The sequence below is a fragment of the Pipistrellus hanaki genome (genome assembly GCF_964339955.1).
Source record: "Pipistrellus hanaki genome assembly, chromosome: 9".
NCBI classification, from domain to species: domain Eukaryota; kingdom Metazoa; phylum Chordata; class Mammalia; order Chiroptera; family Vespertilionidae; genus Pipistrellus; species Pipistrellus hanaki.
The window spans coordinates 9,302,052-9,326,699 of NC_140511.1; the positions used below are offsets into that span (position 1 = coordinate 9,302,052).

The window sequence follows — 24,648 nt, forward strand, 5'->3', positions numbered from 1 at the left end:
GAATGAAAAATAGAAGAGGTCTGATTCTGATCCTCCCCAACCCCCCCACCAAAAAAGAAAGGAAGGAAGGAAGGAAGGAGGGAAGGAAGGAAGGAGGGAAGGAAGGAAGGAGGGAAGGAAGGAAGAAAAAACTGTAACAGGCTCTAAGGGAAAAGCAAACCAAACAAACCACTCCGGATCTGGATAGCACTACACAGACTCTAGCGCAGAACACACACAAAATATCAGAATATCATGAGAGTAACTGGCTGGGTACTTACACGCCCAGCAACAGAGCTCCGAGGTCAAAAAATGTGTTAAAGCTGGTAACATCAGCAAGGACCCCTCCAAAAAAGGAGCAAAGGATGCATGCATGGGTCTGTTCAGACATGATATTCAGCAGCATAAAAATAATACCCACCACAGAGTACCCCAATTGGGGCAAAACCTATTCTTCACTGGTAAGCCTGGGAAAGAAAAGACAGTGGCACAAACCACTTGTAACTATAGCATCTCCCATATTTGAATGACAAGTATGTCCAATCTGATGTTATATGTCAAAACATTGAGAATACACGAATAAAGGAAAAAAGAAACAAAAGGCTAAATTATGAACCTTAAAAATCGGAAAAAACCATGTTTTAAAGCCAAGTAGGTATGATTCTGATCATCGTTATATATGACATAATCCATAGAAAGAAAGGCCAAGGAAAGAATCTTCATTTTGTTCAGTACTTAGGCTTGATGTCATTCTAGGTGAAACAGTGATAGTTCAATAAATGCGTCACACATACAACTAAAAAGTCCCCTTCTGGTTTCAAATGAATTTAAACAACCATCTTCCTTAACTAATTCTTCTCCTGTGTCAAACAAACCTATGTACAGGACCAGTTTCAATCCCTCCTCCCTTTCCAACACTAGATATGAACATCCGGGAACATCCTACAACGCCAAGTGCCTCAGGAAAGAGAAGGCTCCGAGTGCCAGTGACATAGCTGATCTGAGGAAGGGGATGCAGTGAACACTGATGGCAGCCAGTCAGGCGATGGTGGTCTGCTTCTCCTCAGGGGTTTCCTCCAGCAGCTGCATGATCAGTTCGTGGAGGGGTTTGCAGATCTTTGCGTAGCCCCCTCCCGTGAGATGCAGAAAATCAAACATGTCGTGGCAGGAGATGGCACCGTCCGAGTGCACGAAGCCCCCATCGGTATCCAGGAGCTGAACGTTGGCAAGCTTTGGCAGGGAAACCTTGAGGAGCTGGTTCACCTTGGCATTTTTTTGCCTCAAAGGGTTGGGCTTCTCACCTCGAGGTAACAAACCCTGGGCAGAGCAGAAAAGAACGTAAGATGAGAAGAGTCTTTTGCTATGTCTACTTATTTGGCACTTGCTACATCTTTGATTTCTGAAACACTGGACCAGCTTGGTTTAAATAAGTTCTCTGACCATCCCTTCTCAGTCTCTCCAGCTGTTCCCCTCCCTCCTCCTGTCCCTGAATCATTGATATTCTCAGGGTCGTCTCCTTGGCTCACTATTCTTCCCAGTCTGAAAACTTTGGCCCAATCTCTCCCTACTTCAGAACTACATACTGAACATCAGCTACAGAAGCAAACGTGAATGCTCCTGTGGCACTCCCAACTCACTTTACAGGCCCAGCTTCCCCCAACTATGCTCCTTCCACATTCTTTGTACCAGCTGGTCATTCCAGCACCCAAGTCTCTTCCACACACCTCATCTATTTATCATTAAATTACTCAGCTTTTGTATCCTAAACATTTACTAATCCATTCTGATTATACACACTGTTGTGGCTGGTTACTCACACCTCCATTAACGTAAAATCTCCTGACTGGTCTTTCTATGGCCAATGTTGTCTTTCCTTCACATCATTCTCAACACCGTCACTAGAATAATCTAGCTCAAATACACATCTATTTGTTAACGCCACATGGAACCTACACGACTGCACATGAGAAATAGAGTTGGAACAAATACTGTCTTGAAGAACCAGAGACACAAAATATCTGGTAGATTAAAACAGAGATGTGTCCTAATTTGTTTTTAACTTATATGTTAATGATCTAATATGATTTTCAGATAAAGTAGGTATCTGTCCTTCTATAATAAATAAAAACCTGGTCTTATATAATAAGAGCAAGGTTTTATCATCTCCAACTAGAAATGGCCTTTAAAAACCATCAAGTCTACTATAAAATTAGCCAGACACCCACAACCTTTTAGTTGGTTAATAGCTGATGATGACATCTATTTCTACTACAGAGTACAGTAAGAGGTCTTATTTCACAAAAATAGATTTTTTGTGGGTGTTTTATTAAAAGATAATTTTTATTATGCCCAGAGTAAGTACTTGTTCATGCCCGTTTTACATTTTTTTTCAGCAAAATTTTGGGGCCTTGATTACCAATTTATTGTGTGATTGTATAGTTAGTTCCAAAAGAGAATCATGACTCTGCTACCCTCATTCATCTTCTTTTATCCTTGTTAAAAGCGCCTCAAAATGTCACAGATGAGCCCTGGCCGTTGTGGTTCGGTTGGGCATCGTCCCATACACCGGAGGGTTGCTGGTTCGATTCCCGGTCAGGCTCAATCCCCAGTAGGGCGTGCAGGAGGCAGACCAATGTTTCACTCTCACATTGATGCTTTTCTCTCTCCCTCCTCCTTATTCTCTTAAAAAAAAAAAAAAAAAAAAAAAAAAAAAAGTCACAGATGAGGTCATCCTAAGCCCTAGTTTATATATGACTTAGAATGAGCAACCAGGAAGGATGGCCAGTGAACAATAAATACATACTTTGTTCTGACTTTCAAGTAATACAACAGCAGTCAAAGCCATAAAGATTGATTAAGCCTCAAGAACAGGGCAGCATACCTAATGAAATTTTCAAGCAAGAATGAGGAAAGTAGATAAGTATTTGCATATATTTTCCTTAATATCAGGGTATGCCATGGGACTTTCCCCCTAAAATAATTAGTAATTGCTAAAATATTATGTTAACACAAACACAGCTCTCTCTGGCGCACCGGGTTCCTGGCTCTCCTGTGGCAGGGACGTGCCCCCTGCGCCCACGTGGCTTACGGCCATCTGGGACTCCAACATGGACTCGCTGACTTAATTAGCTTAGACCTAACCAGCTACACCCTGGAACAGAAGCTCTGGGCACGGGGCTGCTTTTCGCTCTCTTGGAACCCTCGCTTTCCAGGACTAGCTTAAGGGCATGGGGTCTTGAAACTTGAGAGAAAGAAGCTTCACAGGCACCCGCTTTGGGCCCCTTCCCTGCTGCAGGGAGTCGATCTATCCTCCCATAAACGTTGCTTTCACTTAAAAAAAAAAAAAAAAAAAAAAAAAAAATTATGCTCCTAATCCCTTTACTAATAACAATAACTTTAATTGTTGCCTTTTCCAATTCCATATATACTTTTAAGTAGTTCTAAGTAAAAGATACATAGTTTATTCAAATTTTTCACTTAAATACATCTCAAGTTGTTGTTGTTGGTTTTTTAAAAAAATATATTTTATTGGTTTTTTACAGAGAGGAAGGGAAAGGGATAGAGAGCTAGTAACATCGATCAGCTGCCTCCTGCAGACACGCCCTTGACCAGAATTCAACCTGGGGCCCTTCAGTCCCCAGGCTGACGCTCTATCCACTGAGCCAAACCGGTTTCGGCATCTCAAGTTGTTTTTGTGCAGTTTTCATAATTGTCATTTGATTAATGCTATTATGTAAATGGCCTGTGCAATCATTCCCCCATGGGGTTAACTGGTTAGGTTATTGCCAATGTTTTAGTGTTGTAGGTAGAACCACTGTACATCAGATTTAAGTTTGATTGAGCTAAAGAATATGTATGGAGGATTTATTCAACAACTTCATGCGATAAATATGTCCTAAGCAACTACTATGGACTTGGCACTGTACTTCAGAACTCATAACTACAATATAATCCTTTCTGGAACAAGGCAAGATATGAGTAAGTAAATTAAATGACACGAGATACCACATAATAAATAAAAATAATTTTTAAAAGACCTGGCACCTGGCCTCTGTGGCTCAGCAGTTGAGAGTCAACCTGTGAATCAAGAGATCACAGTTTGAGTCTTGGTCAGGGCACATGTGAGGGGAGGGCAGGAGGCAGCTGATCAACGATTCTCTCTCATCACTGATGTTTCAATTACTTTCTCCCTCTCCCTTCCTCTCTGAAATCAATAAAAACATTTGAAGAAACGGACAAAAAACAAATCTGGTTCCCCAGCATCTGTTAGATAAAATGCAAACTCTTAACATGGCATACAAATTCCGAAACGCCCTGGCTGTGGCCTCTCTCTTAACAATCCTACCAGAAACATTGATGAAACATCAATCAGCTGCCTCCTACACACCCCCCACTGGGGATGTGCCCGCAGCCAAGGTACATGCCCTTGACAGGAATCGAACCCAGGATCTTTCAATCCACAGGCCAACGCTCTATCCCCTGAGCCAAACTGGTTTTGGCAGTACCCATTTTCTTTTTTTCTTTTATTAATATATTTTTATTGATATTTCACAGAGAGGAGGAAGGAAGAGAGATAAAAAGCGAGAAACATTGACCAGCTGCCTCTTGCACACCCCCTACAGGGGATGTGCCCGCAACCAATGTACATGCCCTTGACTGGAATTGAACCTGGGACCTTTCAGTCCTCAGACCAACGCTCTACCACTGAGCCAAACCGGTTTCGGCTATCCATTTTCTTAGTGATGGATTCTCTGATATGTCAGGGAATTCAGAGATCCAATGACTACACCACCTTTAACATATTAACAGTGACACAAAACACACCATATCTAAACTAGTCCAAACTCAGGGCTATTAAAAAGAGACTCAGAGCCAGGACCGGTTTGGCTCAGTGGATAGAGCGTCGGCCTGCGGACTGAAAGGTCCCAGGTTCGATTCCGGTCAAGGATACCTTGGTTGCGGGCACATCCCCAGTGGCGGGTGTGCAAGAGGCAGCTGGTCGATGTTTCTCTCTCATCGACATTTCTAACTCTCTGTCCCTCTCAATTCCTCTCTGTGTAAAATCAACAAAAATATATTAAAAAAATAAATAAAATAAAAAATAAAAAAATAAAGAGACTCAGAACTAGGACAAGTCTTATATGTAATTTTAATAATTATTAGAAGACAGTTAAAAATTTTTAAAAATAAGGCTCCCTGAGGCAACAAAGAGGGTTTCTACTTCTAAATAAGGATGAGAAGCTAAAAGTTGACCCTACAGCTGGTCTGGTAAATGATGAGACTGCTAAGACAATGGAATATATCAGAGAAGTGTTTCTCAGGAGTATTATACCTGCTTCCACCTAAAGATTCATGAACCTCACATTTCTAAAAGATTCCTCACCTGACCCAATCGTATCAAGGTCTCCACCCCCCAAGGACTACATACCAACACAATGATTTTGGCCTGTGGCTGCCTTGTGTTGATAAGTTGTACGATGGCCTCGATTCCACCTGCTACTTCTTCTGCAGTATTTTCATGGTTGTTTGTTCCTACCCAGACAACAATGACCTATAATTTAGGGGGGGAGGGGGGAAAGAGGGGTAAGTACCCAGGAATAAAGGAACTTCTCAAATGGTACTAACTTCAACTGAGCAATCACCTTAAAACACTGATTCACAACTCATATATATTAAAATAAATTCACAGAAGGAAAATAAGAGAATTCTTTCATCACAATGGAGAAGCTAATCTCTTAAAAACTAGACATTCTACAGAAAACATAACAAATTCAATGTCTAAAAATAAAACCTGTGCATATCAAAAAAATTTTAAATAAAGTGAGATCTAAGAAATCTGGGGGGAAATATTTGCTATCTGTGTAACAAAGTCTCCTTGCCTGGAAGTACTACAGAACCCAAGGGAGTGTGACAGGATAAATACACAGCTGCATCCAGGAAGTCACTGGGGTGCAAGCTGGATGAAGTTTTAACAAGGTTTTCTCTTTTTTAAAAATGTCTCTAGATGTATGTCTATCACCTAGAGACATACACCTTACTTTTCCACACTATCACAAAAGAGAGGAACCCGGATGAATTTTTCTATTAGAAAGGCAAAGAGTAAAATAAAACTAAAGCAGTTGATATCAGTGGCTCGACTTTGCTTCTTTCTTTGAGGCTGGGAGGAGCATGGAAGATGTTTATAGGGTGAAGGTACTGGGAACATTTGTGGTGCACCTTTGTTCACATCGGCTTCCAATGTTCTTCAGAAGACCTCGGAGACGCTGATGACCTATTTGTCTATGTGGTTAAATAGATCCAATTCCTTCCTATGGGGAATCTTGGCCCTGCTCCCAGGGCCCACCTCTGAACAGCTTACCCCTCACACTGCCTCAGGTTCCTAGACTTGCACACCTCATTAGCAACACCTCTCCCTACAGTTGAAAAGTGTAACAATTACAAATACCACTCAAGCATGTATGTTGATTTCTTTCCTTTTTTTTTTTTTTTTTTTGGTTATTCCTCACCCAAGGATCTTTTTTTCATTGAATTTTAGACAGAGTGAAAGAGAGGGGGAGAGACACAGAGAGAAACACTGAAGTGAGAGAGACATATCAAGTGGTTGCCTGCATCTAGGTACGTCTTTGACAGGAATTGACCCTTTGGTCCTCGGGCTGGTGCTCCATCCACTGAGCCAAACTGGCTAGGGCTGATTGCTTAATTAAATGTGTATTTGGAATGTTCTTAAGCAATAACAATATCATTCATCTTAGTGGGGTATGAACCAAAGAACAACAGTGAAATAATGCTTTGAAGCAACCTTTTTACTACTAGTTTTAGACAATTTGACTATCTGAAAAATACTCAAGATTAACAATATTCTTTAAAAAATAAGTTTCATTTCACCTTAGGTTTAATATTCTCCAGCTCTCCATTCTTTAGCCTCCATAAAACATGTCTTGTTGTATCTCCTCCAATTCCAAAATTCAGTGCATGGAGTGGGGAAAAAAGTTCTCGCCATATCTGAAAAGAGAAAAACTTGATTTATTTAAGCTCAAATTTGTGGGAAATAAAATCCCCCAATCGCAATGTGCCTGAAATAACAATTCTCATTTTCTGCATCCACACAGCACACGGTTAAGTACTGTGCTCCTCGGTGAAGGACTCGTTAGATGCCACTGTACAAATCGGCTCTCCGTGCAGCACTCCGTCTCAACTCCAGAAAGTCACCACTCAACCTGCTGCCCCGTAAGAGGTTGCGATACTTATAAATAAGTTGCCAACTGAATAAACTCTCCCTCCCTTTATTCAATCATTTAAAGGATCAGTGTAAAATAGAAACACGAGATGAAGATATTTACAGTGCTGGAGCCAAACAGAAATAACACAAAGAATAAGAATTGAGAATCATAACCAAGACAAATATAAATGAGCAAATACAAATACAAATACGAAAATAAGACACAAATAAGAATTGAAAACCATGACTAAGACAATAAATGTAATGTGAAGCTTTTTGGAAGCCAAGGCCAAAAAAAGAAGTTTACTTATAAACAATGCTACCTTTTCGTGTCGTTGTGCCTAGTGCACGGAGCAGCGTCAGGCATGGCTGACACCTTACACTGGGAGCTGGAGCTTTTCCAGGGCATCAGCTCAGAATGCAAGTCTGCCAGTGCTGAGTGCACTTACTTCAGTAAGTCCCTGGCACCTCACCTCGTACTGCTGCATCAGCTGCACCATGGAGTCCCCCACAAACAGCACGTCAGGCTCTTTGTCTTTACAGTCCAGGACGAATCTGTTGTGCTGGTGGAAGAAGGAAACATTAGAAACTGGCCTCTCTTTCCCTGTGAGACTTGTTGGCCTAGATACAACAGCTGTCCAACCAGCACTCTGCCGTTCAACCTCCATTGTGGCCTGTCCTTAAAGCTGATCCCTCTTGATTGGCAATAGACTGGTGGAACTTTCTTCCCACCCTTACTATAGTCACCATTCTAGTACGCTCAAGAAAACAGCAATTTTACTGAAACCAAAATTTTAAAAATACATTTAACACTTTTTTTTTTAATGTATCTTTTCCTCAAGCCTTTAAAAGAAATTTTCAGATATACAAGCAGAAAAGCTGAAGTAATACAATGAATACCTGTACATCTTCCACCTAACCAATAACATTTTCCCATATTTGTTTTCTCTGTATGTATTAGTGGAACCATATGGAGGATTTGAAGGTCAGTTGCAAGCACTGTGATTCCTTACCCTTAAATATTTCAGCATGCATCTCCAGAGTGTAAAAACCATTAAATCATTATCACATCTAAGAAAATGAACAATAATCCCATAATATTTAACATTCAGTCCATTTTCAATCTTTCCAATTGTCCCAAGAGTTGGATTTCTATCTATCCAATCAAGAAGCATATAATTTACTTGGATGCCTTTGAAAATGTCTGTTAACCCCAAATGTGAGACATGGGCAAACTAGAATTCAAGCCTTTTTCAGTCTAATCCAAGCTGATAAGCAGTGGTGATTTAATCCTGGAATGCTTCTCTTTGTTCTGAAGGCACAAGACAGTTTTCCAAATGGATTTACCCATCAGTGCTTCAAACTTTCATATTTGCCCCTGAGACAAACTTACATGATGCTTTAGGCAACAGGTCTCTAACTAACCCAGTTCTAGGGAAAGGCCTGAATGCTATTTTTTTCTCAAACTACCTTCAATTATGCTCTCCCCTAGGAATTAAGCTAGAGTTACTATTTAAGTATATCTGCTGATTATAATACAGTGCTGACTGATACTGTGATGAAACTGAGAAATTCATTTGCTATAGGTGAAAATAAAGTTACTTCTGGAATAATTTGACAATAAAAACAACTTCTCTTGCCCAGCTCGTGTGGCTCAGAAGTTGAGTATTGACCTGGGAACCAAGAGGTCACTGGCTTGATTCCTGGTCAGGGCACATGCCTGGGTGGTGGCCTTGATCCCTAGTAGGGGTTGTGCAGGAAGCAGCCAATCGATGATGTTCCTCTTTCATCAATGTTTATATCATTCTATTCCTCTCCCTTCCTGTCTCTCTAAAAATCAATTAAAAACATATTTAAAAAAACTTCTCCCTTAGGGTGACAGGATTTTGGATAACTTTTTCTTTTCTCTAACATACATGTCTTGTATAAATAAAAAAAATTTAAAATTACTATTGTTTCAATAAGTATTTTTTTTAATATATTTTATTGATTTTTCACAGAGAAGAAGAGAGAGGGATAGAGAGTCAGAAACATTGATGAGAGAGAATCATCAATCAGTTGTCTCCTGCACACCCCCCACTGAGGATGTGCCTGCAACCAAGGTACATGCCCTTGACAGGAATCGAACCCGGGACCCTTCAGTCTGCAGGCCGACGCTCTACCACTGAGCCAAACCAGTTTTGGCATCAAGAAGTATTTTTATTAAAGAAATAAGATGAGCAAGAATAAACTTGAGCTAGTGAGCAGGTGCATGTTCACATCACATCAACTCTCTACTGCATGTACTCTCTATAGTTCCAACTACCTTTCAATCCCAATAAAAGAACATTTATAGCATGTCATGAAATTGAGGCTCTCCTGTTGTTAGTATTCCATATTTTCTTTTTAAGTATAAAAGTAATTGCACTAAGTTTGGAGAAATATAAAAGATCAAACAAAACACCTACAATCCTCCCATTGCCCCAACTAGGGTTGAACCCACAACCTTTTGGTGTATGAGATGACACCCTAACCAAGCCATCTGGCCAGGACAAAACCATAATTTTTAAAGGACACATAATATCCCACTGAATGCACCTAGTGACACCTTTAAAAAAAAAATATATATTTTATTGATTTTTTTACAGAGAGGAAGAGAGAGGGACAGAGTCAGAAACATCGATGAGAGATGAGAGAGAAACATCGATCAGCTGCCTCCTACACACCCCCTACTGGGGATGTGCCCAAAACCAAGGTACATGCCCTTGACCGGAATCAAACCTGGGACCTCTGAGCCAAACTGGTTTTGGCCCTTTTTATTTTTTAAGGCTCTTTTATCTATTGATAGACTTACCAGTACCTTATTTATTGATAGAGAAATTATTTTACTTTTAACATTGTAGAAATTCTTAAATCAAAGGGGATTAAATTTTTTATAGATTTTGGATATATTTCCAAATTCTTAACAAAAAGGCTCTATCTCTACTGTCTCCAGCAATGTATGAGAACTGGTTTCACCATGCTTGCATGGGCACTGAATATTAATATTTCTCCCTTCCCACTGTTTTAATCTGTATTTTTTTAAAACCAAAAATTTAACACTTCTTGTCATGTTTATTGAGATATTCTAGTGGTACCTTAAAGATCTTTTTATTGACATTATAACAAAAATAGCAATGCTTCATCTTTAATATTTATTGCAAATAGTTTCCTCAGTCTGCTGCTGAATCTTCTTTCTCTGGCTAATGTTTTGATACTTGTATTAAATTTATCTATAGTCAAGTCTTTTAATTATCACCCTTAAAAACCTTTTATTGTGGAAAATATCAAATACACACATAGAAAACACAAAGAACCTTTATGTATCTATCTGTCATCAGTTACAGCAATTATCTAACTTATTGCCAATATTATTTCAGTCACTCCCCCAAACTACTGCCCCACCCACTCCTCGATTATTTTGAAGCAAACTGATACAGCATTTCATGTACAAATATTTCACTATGTAATTCCTAAAAGATTATAAAAATATATATAACAATACCAATGCTACTCCCCTCTAAATTAATAGTAATTCTTTAATATTAAGAAATAATGTATTCAAATTCAATGTTACAAAATTGTTTTACAGGCTTTTTAAAATTAGGACCCAGCTGAAACTGGTTTGGCTCAGTGGATAGAGTGTCAGTCTGCCGACTAAAGGGTCCCAGGTTCGATTCCGGTGGGGGGCATGTGCCTTGGTTGTGGGCACATCCCTGGTGGGGGGTGTGCAGGAGGCAGCTGAACAATGTTTCTCTCTCTCTGATGTTTCTAGCTCTCTATCCCTCTCTTCCTCTCTGTAAAAAAAAAAATAATAAAAAATATATTTAAAATTAGGACCCAAGTTATATCTTAAATCCCCTTCCACGTCTTAAAAATATACTAGAGGCCTCATGGACAAATTCGTGCATGGGGTGGGGGTGGGTGTCCTCAGCCCAGCCGGCGATCAGGGCTGGCCAGCTGGGGGGAGGGACTGCGGGAGGTGACCACCAGGGGCAGTTCCTGCATTGAGTGTCTGCCCCCTGGTGGTCAGTGCACATCATAGCGACCAGTTGTTCGGTTGTATTGATCACTTAGGAATATATATATATATATATATATATATATATATATATATATATATATATATAATTTTTTTTTTTTTCTTTTCAGAGAGGAAGGGAGGAGAGCTAGAAACATTAACGATGAGATGTTTAACCACTTAATATTGGCTGCCTCCTGCACACCTCACACTGGGGTTTGAATCCGCAACCTAGGCATGTGCCCTCACCAAGAATCAAACTGTGACTTCCTGGTTCATAGGCTGACGCTCAACCACAGAGCTATGCCAGTTGGGCTCTCTTAAATCCCTTTTAATCTATAGCTTTCCCCGCCCTCTGTCACCATCTCCCAAACTTATTTTTAAGGAATGTGGGTACTTGACTTCCTGTCTGGATTATGTTGTTTACATTCTTGTGGTGGTGCTAACTGTTCACATGTTCCAGGTATTTCCTGATATGTGGTAGTTAAGTCTACATTAGAGTTGACATTTTGGTAATATTTTGAGGGTGGTACTGATTATAACTTGAGTATTTGTTTTAATCACGATTAGTTTTCTTAATATTTTCAAAATAATTTTAGTTCTACAAAAGAGATCCAAAGACAATAAAGTATTTCCGTATGTCCTTCACTCAACTTCTTCCAACATCCTATTGTACATAAATAAGCATGATACATTTATCAAAACTAAATTGGCAAACACCATCAACTAAAATAGTTTATCCAAATCTCACTCATTTTCCATTACTGTTCTTCTCCTGTCCGCAGAGCCTGCCCAGGACATCATGCTGCATTTAGCCACATGTCTCCGGCCTCTGCCAATGCGCGAGTCTTGGCCTTTTCTGACCACACTGCGCTCTGGTCAGTGTTCTGGAGAATGGCCCTCCACGTGGGTTTGATGATGTTTTGTCATGAGGTTATGGATTCTTCTGGAAGACTACCAGAGGTGATGTGTCCTTGTTTTATCAGGGGGCACATGATACTGATATGACTTATTACTGGTGATGTTAACATCAATTACTTGGTTAAGGTGAAGTTTGCTACAGTTCTCCATTATAAAGGTTTTTTTTTGTTTTGTTTTGTTTTTTTTAACATTCTCTACTTGTTTTCAGAAGCAAGACACTAAATTCACAGCCCACATTAAAGTTCCACCTGCTGGAGAGAAGGGTGTCAAATGCTATGTGGTTGTACATTAAAATCACAAAAGGAATTTACAGGGAAATACTCTGAGGTTAGGCAAATACTTTTCCTCCTTTAAGTGTCCCCGAATTCAGATTTCATTAATAGATCTTGCCTACTGTAATTATTACTATGGTGTTCTAATCTTAATTTTCTTTTCCATTATTAAAAGTATTCTGGCCTGGCCAGTGTTGCTCAGTGGTGCCAAGCTATGAATCAGGTCACGGTTTGATTCCCAGTCAGGGTACATGCCCACGTTGCCTGCTTGATCCCATGTGAGGCATGCAACAAGCAGCCGATCCATGATTCTCTCTCATCATTGATGCTTCTATCTCTCTCTCCCTGTCTGAAATCAATAAAAATACATTTAATAAAACAAGTATTCTGTATGATGAAGGCCGGGGGTTGGGGGGCAGGGAAGAACAAGGCTAGAAGGGGTCAATGGGGAATAAAATAAAAAATTATCCTGAAAGGAAGGTTTGTCCCTCCACCCCTATTATTTATTCATGCAATCATTTATAGAATAGGATTCAGGAATATTTATTTTATTTTTTGAGCTATAAACCAATATCATCATTTATTATGTTGTTCAAATTTTTCAATTTTGTGCTTTGGTGCTCTATCAATTTCGCTCCAAATAGTCCTAGTTAGTATCATCAAGGAGACAAGCCAATACACGTCTCCTCTGATGCCTGACACACGGCTTCAGTGCTGCCCCCCCTTTCCTTTTGTTTTTGAGCACTTCCTTGCTTTCTCGCGCCGTAAGATGTGCCACAAGATGCTCCAGGCCCATCTTTTATTTCCTTTGTTCCAGTTGTAGAATCAAACATTTCTCTAAGGAGCCCAGTTTCTTTCGCTGGAGAACTACATTTTAAAAAACAAGTTCTGGCCCTGGCTGGTCTGGCTCAGTGGACAGAGTATTAGCCTGCGGACTGAAGGGTCCCGGGTTCAATTCTGGTCAAGGGCATATGCCTGGGTTGCAGGCTCGATTCCCCATGGGTGTGTGTGTGTGCAGGAGGCAGCCAATCAATGATTCTCTCTCATCTTTCTCTCCCTTTCTCTTTGAAATCAATAAATATTTTTAAAAGTTCTGTGTATATACTTTAATATTTAGCAAAGTTACTCCTTCCACATTACACAAGCTTAAGACTTTTTAAATATTCAATCTGTTTTTCTTCCTTGACTAATTTTTTCAGTCACTATTAATTATTTTAAGCCTGCTAATTTGTGCCAGAAAAAATAAAAGCACCTATTTTTTTAGTTACTACTTTCAATAAAGTTATAAATGACCTAAATGTCCATCAATGAAAAAAATGGGCAAATCCATTCTGGCATTTTGATACAGAACAAATAAATACTATTGACAGAGAGAAAACAAACTATAGCTATACTTTTAATATGTATGGTGTACTGTGGAAAAAACATTCAGAAAGATACTATTTATAAAAAGTTTAAAATATGCAAGCAATACTATGTATTATTAAAATTTTTTTTTATTGAGGTAACATTGCTTAATAGCAGTATAGTTCCAGGTGTACATTATAATTTGACAACTGTATACACTATAATGTGTTTAATCACGAAAGAGATTACATATAAGTAGTATGCAAATACATGAAGAAAAAAAAACACAAAATTCAGGTTACTGGTTTGGGAGAGGAGAGGCAGAAAAGAGAAATATGATCGGTGAGGAGTATACAGGGAATAGCAATTCTATTAGCAATGTTTTATTTTTTTTAAAGTGACAATACATTGATGCTCAAAACACTTCATAATATTTATTTTATTCTTATTTACTTATTTAAATGTTTTTATTGATTTTGAGAGAGAAAGGGAGAGGGAAAGACAGAAACATCAATGATGAGAATCATTGATTGGCTGCCTATTCACGCCCCTTACTGGGGGTCAAGCCTGTGCTCTGACTGGGAATCAAACTGTGAATTCCTGGCTCCTGGGTTGACGCTCAATCACTGAGCCACACTGGCCAGGGTCATAAATTCTTTTAAAAGATATAAACAAATGAGAAGATTAAGTAAGAATAATAAAGTAGCCGAAACCGGTTTGGCTCAGTGGTAGAGCGTCGGTCTGTGGACTGAAAGGTCCCGGGTTCGATTCCGGTCAAGGGCATGTACCTTGGTTGCGGGCACATCCCCGGTAGGGGGTGTGCAAGAGGCAACTGGTCAATGTTTCTCTCTCATCGATGTTTCTAGCTCTCTATCTCTCTCCCTTCCTCTCTGTAAAAAATCAATAAAATGTATTAAAAAAAAAAAAAAAAAGAATAATAAAGTAGTTAATCCATATGAGAACAGCTGGGAAAACCTAACTACCACTCAGAATAAGCTGGTTGATAGACTGACTTTTTAAGCCTGGGAAGACAAAAACAGAAAGAGAATATATAACTATAAAGAGTATAAGTAGAATCACTAGATACTAAAACATAAAGTTCTGGGAACTTAAAAATCAGACTTATTATTTCAAAGAGGTATTATGGTCGGAAACATAAAGGTTAAATATAGTTACTATTAAGTAGTAATGATTTATTAAAAGGAAGCTAAAATATTGAAGAAAATAAAATGCTAAAAAACAATGGGACACATTGAGAATATAAAGGGGCCAGCTTAAAGGATTCCCACTTACTAAACCTGGGATAATTTGAGCTTCAAAATTACAATGGCTGTATCCCACTGAATAAAATAAGAACCCCTGGGTTCATACTATAAAAAATAAGAATTGGTATAAGACAATAGCATCTTAACCAAGCGATCAAAGTTAATATAGTAAGTCCTGGAATAATGTCATTTTGTTTAATGCTGTTTTGTTATTTTGATGAGATTTTGTAGGAACTTAACTTTTGTTTATTATACCAATTAGCCTATAGTAAAATTGGTTTCATTATACACCATTTTGCTTAAAGTTACAGAACCTACTGATGATGACAGATGAGGACTTACTGTATCACCAATGAGACAAACATCATGTGCCTTCCATGTGATATGATGCACTAAAGATACCACTTCACTGATATTCCTGCCAAAAATGAATCTTCTGAATCATGATTATGGGGAAAAAGATAAATTCAAAATTGAGGGACTCTACAAAATGAATGGCCTACACTATTTCAAATTGTCAATAAAATGAAAAACAAAATCTAAGAAATGTTTCAGATTAAAGAAGAATAAGGAGATATGACAAATGCAATGTATGATTGCAGACTGGGGAAATAACTGATATAAAGAATATTATTGGGACAACTGGAGAAATCTGATTATGGTTTTGAAATGGGGTAATTGTATAATATCAACGTTAAGTTTCTTGATTTTTAAATTTAAAAAAAAATATATATTTGTATTAATTTTTTACAGAGAGGAAAGGAGAGAGATAGAGAGCTAGAAACATCGATGAGAGAGAAACATCGACCAGCTGCCTCTTGCACACCCCCTACCGGGGATGTGCCAGCAACCAAGGTACATGCCCTTGACCGGAATCGAATCCGGGACCTTTCAGTCCGCAGACCGACGCTCTACCAATGAGCCAAACCGGTTTCGGCAAGTTTCTTGATTTTAATAACTCCATTATAGTTATGTAAGAAAATGTCATTGTTCTTAGAAAACAATGAACTATTAGGGGTGAAAGACATATGACTGCAACTCATTCTCAAATGGTTCAGGAAAAAAACACACAGTATTTTGGGTATACACTGAGTGGCCAAATTATTATGATCTCTGAACGCATAATAATCTGGCCACTTGTGTGTGTGTGTGTGTGTGTGTATGTATGTGTGTGTTAGAGGCCTAGTGCATGAATTTGTGCATGGATGGGGTCCGGCCAGCCTGGCCAGGGGGAGGGGACATGGGTGGTTGGCTGGCCTGCCTGCTGGCTGAACTCCTGGTTGAGGGGACAATTTGCATATTAGCCTTTTATTATATAGAATATACACTGAGTGGACAGATTATTATGCGTTCAGAGATCATAATAATCTGGCCACTCAGTGTATATACAAATAGATACAGACACAAGAATTAGGTAGATGGCAAAATGTTAACTGGTGCCTTGGCTGATGTCAGCCCTTGGACCAAAGCGTCATGGGTTCAATTCCACAACCACAAGAATCTTAACTGGCAGGTCTAGATGAAAAATATACGAGGTTCTTTTTAAAAGTTATGTGATATTTGCCGAAACTGGTTTGGCTCAATGGATAGAGCATCGGCTTGGGGACTGAAAGGTCCTGGGTTCGATTCCGGTCAAGGGCATGTACCTTGGTTGCAGGCATATCCCCAGTAGGGGGTGTGCAAGAGGCAGCTGATCGATGACTCTCTCTTATTGATGTTTCTAACTATCTCTCTCTCTCCCTTCCTCTCTGTACAAAATCAATAAAATATATTTTAAAAATAAATAAAAGTTATGTGATATTTGTGTCATTTTGAAATTTAGAAATTGTTATAATACAAAAAGAATACTGTAGAGACATTGTTATGTCTTAAAATTAAGAGGGCAATTACCATGCTTTCAACATATTTCTCAGTTCCAACAGCAGATGGTGATTAGGCTCGAGATTTCTAACGACAGACTTTTACTTACAGTAATAAATTCTTAAAAAAAAAAAAGAATATATATATATATATATATATATATATATATACACACATACACATACATACACACACTTATTGATTTTGTTTTACAGAGAGGAAGGGAGAGGGATAGAGAAAAACATCAATGAGAGAGAAACATCGATCAGCTGCATTCCACACACCTCCTACTGGAGAGTACCCGCAACCAAGGTACATGCCCTTGACTGGAATCGAACCTGGAACCCTTCAGTCCACAGGTCAATGCTCTATCCACTGAGCCAAACTGGTCAGGGTTATAGTAATAAATTTTTGTTGACCATTGAAAACACCTTTGCAGCTTTGGTCAAAAGACTCTCAAAAAACAGAAGCAGCTCATCTCATGTGAATAATACATGTGCCCTTCCTTTTACCTGAGACATCCATCTGTCATCTCCTTGAATATCTTCTGCTGCATGTGGAATGGCTGCTGGGTTTGAGTCTCCTTGGCTCATTCTATACCTGAGGAAAATAACGTGTGTGTCATTTTTCATCCATCAACAGAAATATTTATTTGTTACTGCTTAAGTACTACATGCCAGTAAATACAATTTAAGTTTTGTTGTGGTTTTGCATGGACTTTATTTTCAGCAGAAATGAATTCCAGGACACAACTGCTTAAGTCCCATAAATATCCAGCAGCACTAAACTCCTAGGCAGGTCTGAATATCATTTAGAAATAGTGCATTACATTTAAAAAGTCTAATCCTAGTAATTAATTTTTCATGATTGCATGTTACTATTCTACCAAAGGACACAGGAATTAGGCACCTAAAGTTCAATGAAATTTATATTAGAGCTTTTTAGGTTGCTAATTACATAATTAAGTATTACTATAGTAATACCACTGTTCACAAATATCACAAATAACTGTACTACATGTCATGTTAAAATTGGCCATAGGCTTTGGCCCTGGTTCTTGAGACAAACATTTACTAGGTATTTTTACTTATGAAAGATCTCCACTAAGAACATTTTACTAACGATGAACACAAAGATGGCATCTCATAGTGGAGAAGAAAGAATAAGTGAAATTCAGAAAAATTAGAAATTCTAATCTTCTAGAACAGGTGTGGGAATCTTTTTTCTGCGAAGGGCCATTTGAATATTTATAACATCATTTATGGGCCATACAAACTTATCAACTTAAAAATGAGCCTGCTATATTTGGTCAAATGTTTAATAACTCACCCCTACTGCCTTGGCAGGGCCAGACCAAATGATCTCACTGGCCTTATACTACCCACAGGCCAGACATTCTCCACCTGTTCTAGAAAGACAATTAAAAAGCCAGACTGCTCTCAACCAACAATGGAGAATACATATTAGAGACATTAGGCTAAAGAGGGCACTTGGCAAATGCAAAGGATGATGAAAAAAGGAAAACTCGTGGGTTTTGTGGCTTATAAAGAAAGGAGACCATATTCATCTTTTTCCTTCTTTTGCCATCCTCAAATACAGCTAAACTTTCTCAGAAGGAGGACTGAGTTTTACTACTGATTATACAAACAAATTAGCGCAGTTCTAAATTATATAGGTCTAAATAAATTAGGCTCACGTTTAGACCCATATCTGACTGAAGATATAAAACGCCACCCAGTCCCTATGTATATATTTCTTCAGATTACTAAAATTTGCAACTATCAATAATAGCATCTTTCTATGAAGGACTATGTGTTATGTAACCAATCCTCACAAAAGTGCTGCAAAATGAGAAAAATAAGGATCAGACAACTTAGGTAATTTGCATGGTGAGTGACTGAAATTAGGTTTGTCTGAACCCCCCAATGTCACATCTGGCCCACTGATCACAAAAGAATTCATAGATCACTCCCTAGAGAGGGCCTTATATATAACCATTTTATTCAAAAGATATACATAAATATTACACAGAGATAAAAACATCAAGGTAAAAATACAAGAATCAGCAAGAATTGCAAGATGAACTTATATAACTCCAATCAGACTATGTATGATATGTTTGGAGTATCATTGTCTTAAAAAGATATGAAAAAAATTAAAACACGCATAAAGGAAAAAGAAAAATGATTAAAGGGATTAAAACAAATAGCCATATAGAATTACTTAATCTTAGGTTTTCGATTTTTTAACCCCATAAAACATCTATAAAAGTGTCTTTGGGTCTAAGTTCAATTATAGAATTAAGTCTGCTATCAGGTTAAATATGACATAATCTATAATAATAAAAGCCTAATATGTTAATTAGACTGAACAGCTAACCAACCTTCCAGATGAAGCTGAGGCTGCGAGGGCGCTACCCTTGCACAAATTTCGTGCATTGGGTCTCTAGTGTTTAATAGTATTTTAATTTATTCAAAAGAAGACAGAAGGAAGGCTAAGAGGCACATGAAAACATGCTCAAAGTCACTAATTATCCGAGAGATGCAAATCAAAACAACAATGCGGTACCATCTCACACCTGTCAGAATGGCCAACATCAACAAATCAACAAACGACAAGTGTTGGCGAGGTTGCGGAGAAAAAGGAACCCTCGTGCACTGCTGGTGGGAATGCAGACTGGTGCAACCACTGTGGAGAACAGTGTGGAGTTTCCTCAAAAAACTGAAAATGGAACTCCCATTTGACCCAGTAATCCCACTCCTAGGAATATATCCCAAGAAACTAGAAACACCAATCAGAAAGGATATATGCACCCCTATGTTCATAGCAGCACAATCTACAATAGCTAGAATCTGGAAACAGCCTAGGTGCCCGCCAGCAGATGATTGAATCAAAAAACTATGGTACATCTACACAATGGAATACTATGCTGCCATAAAAAAGAAGGAATTCTCAACATCTGCAGCAACCTGGATAGAACTAGAGAACATCATGCTGAGTGAAATAAGCCAGTCAATGAAAGAGAAATACCACATGACCTCACTCATATATGGATATTAAAGAACATTATAAACTGATGAACCAAAAGTCAGATATAAAGACAGTAAAGCAACAAGCAGACTGTCAAATTAAAGCGGGGAGGTTAGGGAGATCTGGGGGAAATAAGAGATCAACCAAAGGACTTGTATACATGCATATAAGTACAACCAATGGACACAAAACTCTGGAGAGGAAGGGTATGTATGGGGGAGGGAGGGCAATGTTAAAATATGTACGCAGATAACAATTTAATAAAAAAAAATTTAAAAAAAAATAGTATTTTAATTTAAAGAGTTCCTTATTTCCCTGCTGATCACATGCTCTATTGGCCTTAAGACACATAAAGGGCAATCAACATTTCCTACATTATGGATTTTAAAATTAGACATACAATGTAAAGAAATATAAGAACAACGAGCTCCATTTTCTACTCAATAACTGAAAAAGTCTATTTTCTAACTTAATTTTTAAAATAGATTTAAGAAACCCAACCATTTCATTCGTTTTTTTCTATTTATTTTCCCACCTGGGGAAACACTTAACATGTTAGGTATTTTGAGGCAAAAGTGAACTTTACAGAGTTTAAAAAGAGTATAATTAAGAATCACTAATAAAGGAGAAAAATAATCTCTCCTACTCTCACTATTATATAATTGAAACTATTTTTACTGAGGATTGCTTAAAGAAGAAGAGAGACAGCCCTAGCCAGTTTGGCTCAATGAATAGAGCATTGGCCTGCAGACTAAGGGTCCTGGGTTCAATTCCAGCCAAGGGCACTTGCCTGGGATGTGTGGGCTTGAACCCCAGTAGGAACATGCAGGAGGCAGCCAGTCAACGATTTTCTCTCATCACTGATGTTTCTATCTCTCTCTCTTTCCCTTCCTCTCTAAAATCAATAAAATATATTTTAAAAAATAAAGAGCAAGAGTGTCCAACTATCAATATGAAGTACCTTCATAATAAATGTATTCAAATACATCCCTCACCGCATAAAGACAAAGTGCAGATAGGCCCTTAAGCTCATTTTAGCTCTTGGGATACCATGTTCAAATCTTGTTGAAAAACTTATAAAGAGCCGAAACTGGTTTGGCTCAGTGGATAGAGCGTCAGCCTGCAGACTGAAAGGTCCCGGGTTCGATTCCGGTCAAGGGCATGTACCTTGGTTGCGGGCACATCCCCGGTAGGGGGTGTGCAAGAGACAGCTGATCGATGATGATTCTCTCTCATTGATGTTTCTAACTCTCTATCCCTCTTTCTCTCTGTAAAAAACCAATAAAATATATTAAAAAAAACAACAACAACAAACTTATAAAGAATTTTGACAACTGGAGAGTGTCTAGAGAAAATGAGCCAAGATAATGAGAAATTTGAAAACCTTTCATATTAGGGTAGCTTTTAAGAAATGGGTATGTATAAACTAGGTATCTATAGAAAAACTGGTTGGGGAAGAGGAAGAAGACACAGGACATAAAGAGCTGTCAACATATTCAAAGATGAGTAGGAAAGGATATTAGGATTATTCTACATGTCTCCACAGATGAAGATAAAGCCATGGATAGAATATAGAGTCAAGTTTCTAACAAATATGACTACAAAGCCACATGGCCTGTCTCTCAAGGTAGATTCCTCCAACAAAGAGTCAAAAGAGAGGCAGGGTGAATACCCAATAGGAAAGCATAAAGTCAACTAAAGCAGATGAGTCAAGACCGGTCCAGATTAGTGTGGTCCAAACACTGTTTTTGTTTTAGAAACTTGCCAGTGTGCACACACTCTACTTTCAAGACCAGTGGTTTACACTGTAAGACCTACTTAGGCTTATGATTCATTTTACATGGATTTTCAGAGTTCCTCCAACAGAGAAACAACTGATTTAGAATAATAATTGCAAGTAAGTTTTATTAAGAACTTACTATTTACAAAATAGTGTGTATTATTTTGACAAAGTAGCTTTCATTTTTACAGATGCCTATGGCTTGGTAACATTTTTATTTTTATTTATTTATTTATTTATTTAAAAAATATATATTTTATTGATTTCTTACAGAGAGGAAGGGAGAGAGATAGAGAAACGTCAATGAGAGAGAAACATCGGCCAGCCGCCTCCTGCACATCCTCCACTAGGGATGTGCCCGCAACCAAGGTACATGCCCTTGACCGGAATCGAACCCGGGACCTTTCAGTCCACAGACCGACGCTCTACCACTGAGCCAAACCGGTTTTGGCCTTGGTAACATTTTTAAACATGAGGTAAAGAAAAACAGCCACAAGCCAACCTCCTCTTTAAGAACCAAGATGGAAATGTACAACCTGGTTCATTACAGGGGTCTTCAAACTACGGCCCTCGGGCCACATGCGGCCCGCAGAGGAGTCTGATCCGGCCCGCCAGGTTTTTTGGGCAGTGAGCACAGCCAAGGTGTTACAGTAGGAATTAGTAGTTCATATAGTCCGGCCCTCCAGCTCTCTGAGGGACCGTGATCTGGCCCCCACTTTAAAAAGTTTGAGGACCCCTGAGTTAGAAAAACCCAGCCTAGCCGAAACCGGTTTGGCTCAGTGGATAGAGCGTCCGCCTGCGGACTGAAGGGTCCTGGGTTCGATTCCGGTCAGGGGCATGTACCTTGGTTGCGGGCACATCCCCGGTGGGGGGCGTGCAAGAGGCAGCTGATCGATGACTCTCTCATCAACGTTTCTAACTCCCTATCTCTCTCCCTTTCTCTCTGTAAAAAGTCAATAAAACATATTTAAAAAAAAAAGAAAAAAAAGAAATCCTCATTTAAAAAAAAAAGAAAAAGAAAAACCCAGCCTAAAGGAGAAAAAGGCCCAAAGATCGCCAGTTTTGTTAACTGACCAGGAGAGACGGTTCCAGGTAAGCTCCTTGCCCATTAAAATGAGTTTTCTGGGAAGAAGAGATGCACAGCATCCCAAGTTCCCTGCGCGGCCTGTCTTCCGCCTCAGCCCCCACTGACAGCAGGACACCAACTCCCAGAGGCCTCTGCCAGGCAGGGGGCAGCGGGGCTACCCAGAGGCCAGCGCCACAAAGAATTAACTTCACGTCCTCGGCCCGGTGATGTCTCTGCAGTCTCACCAGAAACAGATGGAGGGGAACGCTGCACTGAGAAGGAAAAGATTCAGAACGTTTCCACCCAGACCTGGGGCTCAGTTTTGTTCCAGAGGCAGTCAGCTGGCAGGGTGGTTCCGCAGGGGAAGGAGGCCTCATCCTGAATACCCAGCCTCTGGTGCCGGTGGGAGGGCCCCCCGTTTCCAGCACATCCATAATTTATTATCCAATGCCCAAGCTAACAAATTAAAGCACAAAGATCTTCCACCCCCCTTCTGCTCCCCCACAGGGAAGCAGCCTTTGTATCAGAACAATGTGCCCCGGGGCAGGATCTAAAGACACCGGCAAAACCAAGGCCGGGGCTGCTTCGAGGTTCGGGGAGACAGTCCTCTGCCTTTTCTCCTTCCTTTACCTCCCCTCCCCCAACTCCAAGTTGTACGAAAAGAGCTGCTAGGGTGGGGTCCGGGTCGTCTCCCCAGGGGAAGCTTTAAAAGAGGCCACATTTCACGTGTTGGCTTTCTCCAGGTTTGTGTGTGAATGCTGAAAGGCGACGCCGGGGCGGCGGGACGGGGGAGGAGAGCAGGGAGTCCCCGCGCGCCGGCATCGCCACCTGCAGACCCGCGGGTCCGGACGCCGCGGCCTGGGCCGCAGGGAGAGCACCTGCGAGCACCGCCGGGCTCGGTCCGAGCGCTGGCCGCCCTGGCGGAGGGCAACCTCGCCGGGCCCGTCTCCAAGAGGGGCTGGGCGGGAGCGCCGTGAGGAAGAGCCCCTCTGAGTCAGCGGCCCGGGAATTTTTACTCTGCACTGGAGGGGGAAGTGGAGAAGTTTCTAAAGAGCTGAGATTTCCAACAAAAGGGGGAGGACAGGTGCCCCGTTCAGAAACGACAGAGTAACTAAGTGGCGCGGGCCCGCGTTCCAGGCCTCTCGGGCCAGAGCGACGGGGCGGGGGGCGCCGGGCGGCGTCGGGGCGACAGCTGGGCCGGAGGCAGCGAGCCGGGCGGGCGGCCGGGCCCCGGGCTTCCTCCGGGCGGTACGGGGAGCGGGAGCGGCCAGGGCCGACATGCGGGGGGTGGGAGCCGGGGAGGCTCTGGGCCGCGGAGGCGAGGCCCGGCGGCGCGGGAGGCCCGGTGGGGGAGGGGAGGCCGCGGGCCGCTCGCGAGACCGAAGCGCAGCCCTCCCCACGCCCCCCGGAGCCGCAGTCTCGGACCCCGGACGCACTCACTCAGGCAGAGGGTCCGTGCTGGCCCCGGCGGCGGGTGGCGCGTCTGTCGCTCGCTCAGTCCCGGCGGCCCCACCACGGCGCGTCCCTCGGCCCGAGCACCAGCAGCAGCGCCCCCACTTCCGGTCCCCCTGCCACTCAGGCAAATGGCTTCCGGAAGTCCCGCCCCATCCTGCGGGCCTCGGGGTGGCTCCCCGCTGTCCACTCTCCCTCCATCGCTCGGGCGGCCGGCTGGCCGGCCACGCCCCGGGAGGGCCCCGCTTTGTTCCATGCCCGGCCCTCTTTGGACTGTAGGCTGCGCGCCGGGGCCTCCGTCTTCCCTCAGCTGCATCCCTCCATCCCGCGTTAATGTCCCCGCTGTGCAGAGATGCCATTCGGGACCATGTGGCATGACCTCACGCTGCCGCCATTCCCTTCCCTCCAGCCGACCTGG

The 24,648-nt window shown here is 40.8% G+C and overlaps 1 protein-coding gene across 2 annotated transcripts; it reads right to left on the reverse strand.

The window, feature by feature from the left end:
• Positions 1–637: 637 nt before the first annotated feature.
• PAFAH1B2 (platelet activating factor acetylhydrolase 1b catalytic subunit 2) lies at positions 638–24,371 on the reverse strand. Of its 2 annotated transcripts, none has more exons than XM_084895624.1 (6): positions 24,219–24,371; positions 17,415–17,502; positions 7,672–7,761; positions 6,865–6,981; positions 5,408–5,530; positions 638–1,296 (listed from the first exon to the last, which is right to left on the reverse strand). In XM_084895624.1, exons 2-6 carry the CDS (start codon positions 17,493–17,495, stop codon positions 1,018–1,020), a joined length of 690 nt encoding a protein of 229 aa, XP_084751750.1. In that variant the 5' UTR covers positions 17,496–17,502; positions 24,219–24,371; the 3' UTR covers positions 638–1,017. The 2 variants fall into 2 exon arrangements, with proteins under 2 accessions (XP_084751750.1, XP_084751751.1); XM_084895625.1 differs by having other exon boundaries at positions 24,215–24,318.
• Positions 24,372–24,648: the final 277 nt, after the last annotated feature.